The sequence below is a fragment of the Rissa tridactyla genome, chromosome 3 (assembly GCF_028500815.1).
Source record: "Rissa tridactyla isolate bRisTri1 chromosome 3, bRisTri1.patW.cur.20221130, whole genome shotgun sequence".
Taxonomy (NCBI): domain Eukaryota; kingdom Metazoa; phylum Chordata; class Aves; order Charadriiformes; family Laridae; genus Rissa; species Rissa tridactyla.
In genome coordinates this window covers 23,092,333-23,104,924 of record NC_071468.1, presented here as the reverse complement: position 1 = coordinate 23,104,924, position 12,592 = coordinate 23,092,333, and the positions used below count along the sequence as shown (strand labels likewise).

The following is a 12,592-nucleotide window of genomic DNA, read 5'->3' as shown; positions in this document are numbered from 1 at the left end:
AGAATCTTAGTGATTTTTAGCCTTTTACTTAAAGACTGAATATTCAAATACAAGCAATATATCATCACAGTGAAAATACCTCCAATATCTGTTTTATTGTAGGATGGGAGAAGAGAATCACAGGAAGCCCAAACATTTCCACTAGACAGTCAATCACGAAACTTTTGTTGCTTTTGTGAAGTTTTACACACTAACTTAAAGCACACTTACATTAAAAGGCTATTGGCAGTTTTACTGGACAAGCTCTCTTATAGCTTAGCAGATGCAGCTTATATTGATCTATGCTGGCAAAGTTTTTACATAGTTTTTTAGCAAAAAAAAAAACAACCCTACTTGAGAAAATCAGAACATCCACACAGAAATTGCTGCACCTTCTCCAAGACATTTCTGGTATAGAGAGATCATTTAAACAAACAAACGAAAAAAAAAAAGTCCTAATGCTAAATACCATACCTGTAAAAAAAAACCCTACTTGACCACAATAAAACCTTTTCCAGGGAGAATTCAAAGCAAAACCATATAACAATATTGAAAAATGCCGTTTTCTCTTTTAACATTTCACATTAGCTTTACAGATGGGCTACAGGCTGATAAAGAAAATTTTGAGTCTGTTTTTTCAGGCTGAACACACACACACTGCCCTTAGGTATGGGACTCCATGGTGGGTAACTTAGTTACGCAATTGCTGCTGTGTGCTAACTCTGCCACTGCTCCTGAACACTCTGCTAGGGAGGAAAGTCTAATTAAAAAGCCTCTTGATTTTAGAGTAAGAGGGAAAGGATCCCCGTTTCTGATACGCCTTTACTGTAACCGCCCTGGGAGCGTAGGGAGAGGGAAGGTAAAACAAAGGTTGTGAGAGTTCTCCTTGGAGGAAGAGTTTTGGAGAACTGTTTGAAGGGAAAGCACAAGGTCCTGTCACAGTTATCAAAGAATACACACACTTAAAGAGCTAAGAGAATCTGTATTTCAATGTCTTAGAAGAATATGATAACTGATAAAAGGTACTGCAAACATCTTAAGGCATTTCTTGATGTCGTGGTGTAATCTTTTCAGCTGGTAATAATGACCTAGAAACGAAGCACTAGTAAAAAGGTACGTACAATACTATATGTGTCCCTGCCCATGGCAGGGGCATTGGAACTAGATGATCTTTAAGGTTCCTTCTAACCTGAACCGTTCTATGATTCTGTGTAGTATAATAGCTTTAGCATAATATGCATCTGCTTGCTACCAGATATTAGCAACCTTAATTATATTTTCAGAAACAGCACGTTTTTATACTCACCTGGTAATAACAATGCTATTGAAACACGCAGTGTAAAGAAAAGAACATACAAAACCCATGAAGAATGGAGTCTTTTTATTTTATTTCATCTTGCATTTGTGTTATTGAAGCAAAGCATTCTATACATATTATTTAGCTATTTACTGCCATTCTACATCCATTATTGACCTAATTGCAGAAAGACAAATCCAGGGACACGCTTGTTAAATGAGCATATTGATAATGCTTCCCTGACTTCGACAAATTTATTTAAAAATAGGATACTGCTCACGGGTTTCTTTTATTAACAGTTAATGGCTCAATTCACAGAACTTTGAGACACCATGGAACACGCAGCAAAACGTAATGCTGTTAATACGTAATGCCTCTTCTCTTCACTAAACGTTCTGCATAGGCAGAACATTATGGTAACAGCTGAGCTACTGATTAATCAAACATCTACGTGGAAAGAATCTGGTGAGTGATGGAAGGTAACTTTTAGATACAAGATGATCCTGTATTTATTTATGTAGGCAAAAAAACTTCAGTGTCACAGCCAGTAGGAATTATTATCTGAAAATACTTACATATGTATTTTAAAATAACATAAGCCAGCTTTGTAGCAGGTATGATAGTATGATTGCAAGTTAGGTATGGGAAAGTTCCTGAAGAATAAAAACAACAACTCAAGTACTCTGACTTGGTTCAAAGCCAACTAACATTGCAACAGCTTAAAAAAGAAAAACGTACAATGCATTTTTATTTTGTTGCTTAACACTAGTTTTAATTGTGCAAAATCACACTACTGGAATATCTTTAAAACCACTCCTGTGAGATGTGGAAAAACAGAAATTAAATGATAGTGTAAGTCAGAATGGGAATTTTACTGCAACATAAAAATGTCTGAAAACACTACATTAAAGTATTTTAACAAATCACTTTGTTCTCCAGCTTCTAACACACAAAATTGACTGTCAGCTGGGGCATCTATGAGAATATCTGCTGGAAAACAGACAAGGTGTATCTATCTCTATTGACTAGTCTTAATGTCTAATAGTTTCTCACTAACAGAATGATTCAAAACAAAAAGTTGTAAGATTTCCAATCCGACTAAATAGTTCTTCCATTATGGTTGTTTACTAGGTTGGCTGCTTCACTATATCTGTATGAATGAATGAATGGAGTTGAATGGGCTTAAGACGTTTTCTCTCAACATATATCCATTATTTCCCTCTTATCTTTTTAAAACAGGAAACATTTTCAAGTACTTTTGGAGACGCAGACTGATTTCTTGAGGAACTACTGCTACGGTAAATTGCACAGAAATACTTCAAACAAGTGTTTTACGTGCCATACTTAGAACTTTCAGCCCAAGATATGTAGGTGTTGTAAACAACGCACAACAACGGAATTTTAACAGAGAATCAATATTCCTTTACAATTTTGCAAACAGAGCTGGAACACCAGAAGTTAAAGATTCACTTTCACAATTCACATGTTGAAAATTTTTTTAAGAAATTTCTGATTGCGGTGTACAATACAAAGACAGCTTTAGAATTCACTTGCTGTCAGTGCACATTGCATTGAAAGAACAGGAGCATGCCACATAAATTCATTTTTGTAAATAACACTTACACAAGTGAGCACCTCTGCTAGCTGCAGAATTCCAGGCTCTCAGCCCTTTGCAAGAATGTGGCCCTGAAATTTGTTGGATACGGAATGTATTTAATTCAGTTTAGTTGTGCAAGACATATTTGAAGTGGCGAACTCACCTTATGCTATGCTCCAAAACCTTCCAATAAAAAGTATATGCGTTGATTATAAATCCCGTGTCTGTTTGAATTTCTTATCATTTCAGAAAGCAATCCAACACAATCATACCAAGTATTTAAACAGCAATAGTTCTCCTGAAACTCAGAGAACATGTGCATTCAGCTATCATTAAAAAAGTATCAGGTACTAACTAACCTTTTACTCTAAGCTATGTATATAATGAAACAATGTTCCCGAACCAACAGTACTCACAGTGGAAGGCATGAATATTTCTTTTAAGCAAATTCAATGCTATAATGCTGCTGCTACTTCTTTTCCTAGTATTACTTTTTTCTGGAAAAATGGGTGAAGTTGAGAGAAAAAGAAAAGCAATAAAAACACTTCTTAAAAGTCATCACTCTATTTCACAGTCACACGAATGAAGCTGTGCTCTTTTTAGTCTAAGGAAATATCTTTGCAAGCATCTGGAAGCAAGTCTTTTTCTCTGCAGTTTGGGTGCAGAGGAAGGGAGACATCCTCCTCTTGAAGAAAAAAAAGACTGGAGAATCAAATCCTGTTCCTCCGCAGTCAGGGTAAATATTGCCAGCTACTACATGGGCGGGCAAGGGGGGGCAGGATTTTCTCCTTAGTCCATCTGAACAACAGTTTCCTTCAGCCCTATCATTTAATTTTAAAGTGGAATTTGTTTTACACTGCAGACCAATAAGTACCCTAGGAACTTGATTGGTTAGTGCTTAATGAAATTGCTTCTGCTGACATTAGATACATTAGGATACTGATTAAAACACTTAATGATTCCTCTTGATTTTAAATTGCTAGCTTAGATTTGTGAGATGCCATCAAAGTATCTTTTTCCTTCCTTTCCTCCACCCTAATCCTGCTTCTCCTTGCCCTTTTTCTGTTCACGATCCTTAAAGGTTGTGGCTCACTGGTACCAGCACAATCACAAACCAAATGACAACACAATATTGAACACTGCATTGTTTAAAACATGCCAGAACCCAGAATACAAACACTGAAAGACAGTCATCTTTAAAATACAATTTCCTGGTTCAAAGCTCAAACTACTCTTAAATGTGGGAACACTGAGGATTATTAATATAAAAGGAAATCCAAAGTCAAAATAAACTTTAAGTTTTCAAAATGTTTGCTGAAAAAAGATGATCCTGTAAATGTAAAAACAAGTATAAAAGCTTTGCTTTTGAGCCTGAATGTGGAAGACAGTGATACATTGCCAGATAATGGTGTTGGAATGGCATTCCTATGACAACAAAGCCATTTTTCAAGCTCTTATACAAAATTGCATATCATATCACCTTCCAGTGGGAAACGTGTATATCTTATGGGCAAAATGACAGCTTATCCTCAAATATTGTTAAACACTAGAAATACCAGGTTTGGAAACTTTGCCTGAAAAGGGGGAAAACACAATGGCTGTAAAAAGTTCCATTTTCCTCGACAAATCTTATCAAGACCGTTGAGATGGAATTACACTTACCAAAAAAATTTTGCTTATATACTAAAACCTGCTGTGTCAGAAGCTTTTATGAAAAAAAGTGAATATACGGAATTTTATGCTTAATACAAACTTTAAGATCACAGAAAATAAAAAAGTAGAAGTTTTTGTACATTTTAGCACCATTATAAAGTTAGACTCGAATGCCGGTTCTGTCACTGTGGCTGTACCTTGCAGCTGGTGTAGCTAATGTGAAGCGCCTTGACTTCAGTGATCTTTGAGAGAAGAATAACTGGATTTGCTGATCACGACAAATAATATGTTTGCCATTTTTTTTTTCCTTTTATTTTTTTTGTCTTTTTAAATTAAATTTAAGCTTTGCTTTTATCGGGCAGCCAGAGTGCATTTCTGTCAGCTAAATCCAAGTCCGAGTCCTTTTGGTCTCTGGATGGCTCGTATTGGCTCTGCCATCCCTTTGCCGTCTGGTCCAAGGCCCGTGCCAGGGGTCCAGCCCATGCTCTGAAGCATTCTGTTTCCAATGTTGTTTTCTGGGATTGGTTGGGTGTTTTCACCTACAAACCCTGAGATTAAAGAAACACACAGCATTAATCAGCGCTGCCTGCCATGTGGAGAAGAGCAGGATAATCTCCCTTAAAGCTTTAAACCTTCTTATTCTCCTAATTCGTCTAATAGGTTGCTAGAACAGGCTGTCTTTGCACATGTTGACCTCCTGACTGCATACGATTCTAAATAATACAGTCTTACGCTTTGCTTTATTTTTAATGTTTTTAAAGACTCACTCAGTTTTTAAGTAGGACAAATATTGCCATAGACCTTTCATATTCCAATACAGTGGATTTTACATCCGTCTCAAAGAACACGCATCACCTGCACAAGTCTAACAATACACGGGCAAGATTACCTGAATTTCTTGTCCTATACAGTTACTAAGCTGAGGCACATCACAGTAACATGACCATCTTTCCATTCTTAGCGGTATTTATCCATGCTCAAGACCTCTTTCAATAAAGCACAATAAATAATTTCTGATTAAACAATTACAGCTGTTACAGAAACAGTATATACAAGCGGTCTACTATGCTGAAATTCAGCTATATATTTATTCAGTTTCTCTTTTACTGAATGTTGTAAGAAAGATTGGATATATCCAAGTTTCCTTTTGTTATTGTCAATGCTGTTAAGTGCTGTTTACACTTTTTCTCTCTGAACCATCAAGATCTCTGGGAAAAAGCTGCACCCGTACTGCAGAAAATTTCGTCAGGATTGCAAGTGTTAATACAACAGATTCATTTTTTAATAATAGATTCTTTTTTTCCATGAACACATCACAAAAAAAAGTGACTGTCAAGTAACAAAGCTGTTTTTTCTCCTCATCAACCAAATTCCTCAAGCTAGTTTGGAGATGATGCACGGATAAGCCTTCCCATATATAACTGTCTTGCATGAGAGATACAAATGATATTTATTTCAAGAATCTGCAGTAAAAACTACCAAGTTACACCATACAAACATTTTTTAAAAGGGCCGAAGGTTTTGAACTAACACAAGCAGTTGCATGTAGGCAGCTGGATTTTGTTTTCAGCTTTGCTCAACATCTTCCTCCCCCTGACAACAGAACAAAAAAAAAAAACCCACCATGTGCCCAGCTTCAAATATTACCTGTTTAACCTTCTACCTATTTGTTCTGGCCTGCTACTTTTTGAAAAGTACTGTAGGAGGAGACAGTTTTGTGTTTTTGGAGACTATAATATCTTCAATCAAGAATTTACCGCTGACAAGCAGCTGGCTCATTATATTAACTTACTAAACAAGAACACAAGGAAAGTTGAACATACACTTCTGAAAAGCCTCAATTAACACACACAGGCAAAAAAAGCGAAGTCCCACAGTGGAAACAGCATACGCAGACAGAAGTTCAAAATGAGAGGCGCACATTAAAAACCTTACGATGATCGTGATGATGAATTTACAGTTCTCCAGCATTATCCACTATAGATCTGCCCATATTCAGTAAAACCCTGGCTACATAAAAGGTAGACAGCTTTCTAGTATCTCAGTTCCCGAGTCAAAGAAAAAGAGAAACGCGTTGGTTTGAAGCTATACTTAATGCCAGGCTTAAAATAAAGGCTTTTAAGTCAGCAGCCTCCAGTCCCCGAGAGGGTTCCTCTTGAACTGACCAGCACAAAATTCAATGTCCAAGACTTTCTTTCTTTTCAGGCCCCCACAGGCAGGGTAATTTTCATGCAGACGAGTCCCTGACACTGCCTGGCACGCACAACACAGGCTTTGCAACCTTCTTAGTTACCCTTTCTAGCTCAAAAAAAGGGAAAGAAAAAAGGCTACTATTCAACAAAAGTTATGGTAAGCTTTGCAGGTAAAATCCTGGGACGGTGTTTTAGTCCACTTTCTACAACAAGTGACGTTAAGAAACAGAGAGCATCGTTCCAATGAACATCTGTGGGACAATTAATGGAGAAATGTAAAAGCAAAGAAAGATCCAACAGACCCGCCAAGCAGGAAAGAGCAAGGGTAAGAGTATATTCATGACGTCTAAGAACTAGAAATATTAAACAATTCATCATGCTGCTTAGGCAAGGACAGCAATGCTGCTGGAATGGTATGTGAAGTATAGCCTGAGACAACGTAAACAACTTTTTTGTTAGACCATTTGGGGAGAAAAACCACGGACCTTTTCCTGTAACAGAGGTACCTTTCTATATGAATTTCAATTTTCAAGACAGTCAAGAGCAACCTCACAAAAAAATACATTAAGGAACAATCTGTCCCCTGACATGTTATTTAATAAACTGACATTTCTATTTTTTGTATTTTTTTGAAGTAGCTCAATGTTAGGGTTTTTTTCGGTGACTGACAGGATAATTAGAATACTTTTTGTTTTTAAAGATATATAAGTACTTCTAGGAAGCATACCATAACTATTTTTCCCACCACTGTACATACTTTTCTAACTCTTGTTAGAAGACCGAAACCTCCCCTGAAGAGTTCTGATTTATTCTTATATGTCACCAGATTAAAAAAAAAAAAAGAAAAAAAGAAAAGAAAAGAAAAGAAAAAGAGCAGACACTGCCACAAACTTGGCTTCACAACTCACTTTTGGGCAAACGATCAGACAACATACGCTGTCCAAAGGATAATGTATTTGGAGGCTTTGTATTGAAGCAAGAATAGGGGAAAACCGAAAATCCACCCAACTTGCCTATATTACTAATTGCAATTTTAACCCATCATTTGAAAAATTTATCTGTAATGCCACGTATTTCAATTGAGTCAGAAGAATATGGATAGTGGTATTGCCCCCCTCCTCCATTCCATGACCAATCAGCAATCAGGAAAAGGAAATTCACGTTGATAGACTGCACGACAGGAGAGAGCTCTTAAAAATCATGCTATTCTGCGTGCTATTCCCCTGACCCCCATTCCTGTGCTTTGGGCTTTTATTTTCTAATTAAAAGCAGTAATTGTCCTTGCAATATTCCTCTTCAAGTTCAGTTTTTAATTCATGCCTATGGCAGTTCTTGGACTAGCTGGTAGGGCCTGTTGGAGAGAATGGTCCAAGCGCGCTGGCTTTGGAAACGGCTGTGCTGCCTCTGGGACGTGTTCAGTCTCGACCCACCCAGGAGCAAGAGCAAAATCAACCCACTGCATCATCCCACAAAAAATAACTGTGCAAAATCAGACTATGCAAAAAGAAGCAGGGATACATTTTTTTTCTAAGTTTATTTCTGATGAGGCTTTGTGGGGTTCCAGGAGTTACGAGGAAGTTTCGGTACTAATAAGTTGTAGGAATCTCCTACACAGAGAATGTTTTTAGCAACCTTAACATCTGGGTTCCTTGTCTACCAGACGAGTAGTCTGCATGTAGAAGTGGCTGCCATTACACAAGTGAGGAGCAAACACCGAGGAAGAGTAGCTTGCTTGAAAAAATAGCCCTGTAATATGCCCTCACTTATGTTCCTTCTCTTTGCAATACTGCCAACTGACTTTAACAAAAAAAGAAAAAAGGCCAATCCTCAAACCTTTGTGAACATGAACAGACACACTTCAAGGTTTATACCCATTACGCATATGAACTTACATACATGGAATTTGTAACCTCTGACTAGAAAGAGGCAAAACTGGGAAGGGGAAAACAAAAACCTTGTCACATTTGTTTAATTTTGTTACGATATTTGTGATGGCATGAAAGGCAGGTTTCAATGAAAAATAAAGGTTTGTAATTTTTTCTTAACAGCTGTTGAGACAGGTATGTCCTGGTTAAACAGTACACTAGCATTCAGTGCCATACCCTTGATTTTACAGTGATTGCCATGAATTAATTTAATTCCATCTGTAAGCTAAAATCAGATCAGAGGTCTAATGCTGCTGCAGGCTCCACATCTGTTTAATCATTTTTGGATACAACAGCTTGCAAAAGTTCAGGTTTTAAATTTGCTTCGTATTTAAGAAACAATGTTACACCAGTGTACAACATCTTCAGCAGGAAACAAATGCGCCTATGCACAGTTTTGATCTGACAGATCCATTTGATTTGCAAAATGCGTTTAAAAAAATTAAAAGCTCACCAATTAAGTTATCATTTATTACAGAATAAAAAAGGAACTGTGACCCCATAAACAACTACTGTGACAATATTTATTTGTATGGTCCATTTGCTGGATAAGACTAGCATCAACCATGTTTGGTTTATATTGGGGTCAATAAAATCAGAATACAGCTAGGTTCAATCTCCTAAATAACCCTTATCTAAGAAAATGGTTTGGTTTTGTTCTCCCCCCAGTTGTAAGAAACAAATGAAGGCATACTGAAGTAATTTCATCTCTGGCCACCAAACTACTTTTGATGTTAAGAAAACGGGTTTTTAAACAGTTCTGAGAAAATGACACTGTACATAAATATAGTCTTGGCCTTTCATCTTTCTTTTATATGATTAAGACTTGTGAGCAGAACAGCAATGCCTTGCAGAGCATACCACAACTATTATTTCCTCTTCTATCGCTCCCAGCAGCCTCAAATCCTTTAAATCCTTTCCTAGAAGGATCTCTTTTTGCTTGGGTAATTTTTGCAATACATGGCCTGCTAACCCTTACCCCCTACCCTGGATCTCACTTATGTCTATCACAGCAGAGTCAGTCTTTCTACCTCAAATCTTCCAAGGAGCATTGTGGATGGTAATTCACTTGCGTAATTGGCTCAAGAGATGAAAATCTTGTATCTGCCTCTCTTAGCCACTAATCTATCCAGCTGACTGCAAGCCTAATTGGCAGCTTGTTTAGTAATTTGGCTCCTAAAGTGTTGTATTGATGTTGGATAAACAGCCAATGGAAGGAGAAACGATACATGCTGCTTCACTTTAAAAGCTAGTGTGCTTTCCCCCTCATTTTCTGAAAGCATTTAATATTCCATCTATTCTTTTTCTTTTCTCACTCCTCACCAGACAGATGAGCTCAGAACAGCAGGGACTGATCCTGATACACAAGACAATTTTACAAGGAATATAATCAGACTAATATATTGCTGTAGTGTATCTTTTTATGCCAGCTCTCTCTAACTAGCAAAATGGGAATCTGACTGCCTAGATGCTTATACTCTCAAACTGTTTTGGATAATTGCACAATCGGCATTATGAGCATAGCCGACAGCCATACTGTGATTTTTAGAACCACTACCTGCAGTGGTTTTCAAAAGTCAGTATACCATGGCTGTACATCTAAAAAAACCCCTCCAAACAAAGAAGTTATGAAAATGCCATGTTATTTAGCTAAATATTTGAGATTGCATTTTTATACCAGACTTTTACATATCCCTCACACTTGGCTATCTAAAACGTCTAAAGAATAACCTTAGAATGATTATAGTTCAGGTGAGTCTGCTTGCATTGTATTTTATTCTAGCTAGCAGAGAGACAAAAATAGCAGAGAGGATAGAACTATGACTTCAGTAGTGTTGGGAACATCCATATTTACCCAGCATCCACAGCAGAGTTTTGTTAATATCTGCACTGCCATATTCTCATTCCTACTGCCCCACTTCAAGGGGCATTCAAGGAATTGTCACATAATCGCGGCACGGGTAAATGCATTCTTTCTTGCAGCAGAGACCCTACATTCAAATCCATTTTCAACTCCCTTGAATATATAAACATAAATCCACGCACTGATGAAAACTGAGACACTGAACTGTAGGTTCAATTGGTCATCCAGTATCACAGAACACTTGGAAATGGATTTGCAGGTGCTCTTCTCCTATGCTTTATTGGACTACACTGTGTGTAAAGTGCAACTTTGTGCCCATTCAGTCTTTACTCCTACTAAAACTGGTTGGGAAGAGTTGAAATTACTACATTCCCATTTATTCCTCTGTAAGGGGAATCTCTTGAATACCCAAGACTGTCCTTTCACTTGGGTCGAAAGGAGGTCATTTTCACGCTGTGTCTATGCTGACAAAAAGACTGTCACTGGATGGCATTTTGGAAGAAGCGTTCTCAGTGGGGACCATTCCAAAGTTCTGCTCACCCCCCTCAAAACTTGGCAAAATTGATCCCTTCTGATAAGCCTTCCCTGACTTTTACAAAAAGACTTGTAACCTTACAGTGAAACCCACAGGGAAAGGATTTAAATCACAGTAATATTCTCAAAACACACAGCGCAGTTATCGTTAATTTCAGCAGGAAGATTGAGGATTAAACCGATATTAGGATCACGCACATTATGGTAGCTCTATCCGACCCTAACCCAAGTTGGGATGGATTGCCAGGGTACTGGAGGTGAAGTTCTACTTCTATTGCCTATTCTGTGCCTATGTGTTTGGAGTATTATCTTCTGTCAAATTATCTTAATTTAAAAATGAAGATTAATTCATTAAAACTAGGCAAGTACATCTGCATATTTTTTACTACAGGCTAAATAACTATTTGCCTATTTATTTATGCAAACAATGCTCACTGCGATCCCTCTATCGGTAATGAAGGCATCAGAACGTAACTCTTAGTTATTACATTAGCATTGGCAATGTCAATATATAGGCTGAAAGGTAAACTTCTCTTACAATCAATAAATCAGTTTCTTCTCACTTCAGTGGAAATCAGAAGCAAAAATTTTCTTGATGAAATCCATAGTATAACAGATACCTATGACAGCTTTTATCAGAAAATTTTCCACCAATTACAAAGATTTTATAGAAAGACAAAAACCAGAAATCCAAACTTGCCTGCAATGGAAACCTTATCAATGAATTTTATATTCTCACCTTATGAAAATATTTTCTCATATCTTAAAGTTATTTTTATTCCCCCGAAGTGGCAAAAACCTTCTGCATAAAGCTATCAGGTTTATGCATAGGCCTCATTCCTTATTCAAAGTGTAAATTACATGCTAACAAACCTTTAAGAAAAGTGATTTTTGCATAATCCATAGCGGGGCCTATTTGAAACAGCGGTCCCTATTCCCTTGGGAGAAAAAAAAACTAGTCACCATCAACTCAGAGGCTGTTGTGGAGAGTTGGGACAAGAAATTATATTGACTGGGGAAAAACTACACATATTTCCTCCTTGCACACTTTAACTCCCAAACCTCTGGTTAACAAAAGTCCTTTGGTATCACCAACATAAAGCAGATCAACAGAAATAGGTTGAGGAAAGGTTGAGAGAATTGGATACGTTCAGCCTTGAGGAAAGAAGGCTGAGGGGAGATCTTACCACGTTCCAGTATTTAAAGACTAGCTACAAAAAAGATGGAGACTCCCTTTTTACAAGGAGTCACATGGAAAAGTCAAGGGGTAATGGGTGCAAGTTACTCCCAGGAAGATTCTGATTGGACACAAGAGGAAAATATTTCACAATGAGAACAATCAGCCATTGGAATAATGTTCCCAGGGAGGTGGTGGATTCCCCAACAGTGGACACTTTAAGGATTCAGCTGGACAGGGTGCTGGGCCATCTTGTATAGACCGTGCTTTTGCCAAAAAAGGTTGGACCAGATGATCACTGAGGTCCCTTCCAACGTGGTATTTATGATTCTATGACAAATATCAGGTACTGCTTTTATTGGTTGAGTCCTAGG

The 12,592-nt window shown here is 37.5% G+C and overlaps 1 protein-coding gene across 1 annotated transcript in view; it reads right to left on the bottom strand.

Annotated features, from left to right (window-relative positions):
- Positions 1-440: 440 nt before the first annotated feature.
- GPATCH2 (G-patch domain containing 2) overlaps positions 441-12,592 on the bottom strand; it is a 134,384-nt gene continuing 122,232 nt past the window's right edge. The window contains exon 10 of the mRNA XM_054194457.1: positions 441-5,074. Coding sequence (XP_054050432.1) covers positions 4,905-5,074 — 170 coding nt within the window. The 3' untranslated portion in view covers positions 441-4,904. The remainder of the gene's footprint in view (positions 5,075-12,592) is intronic.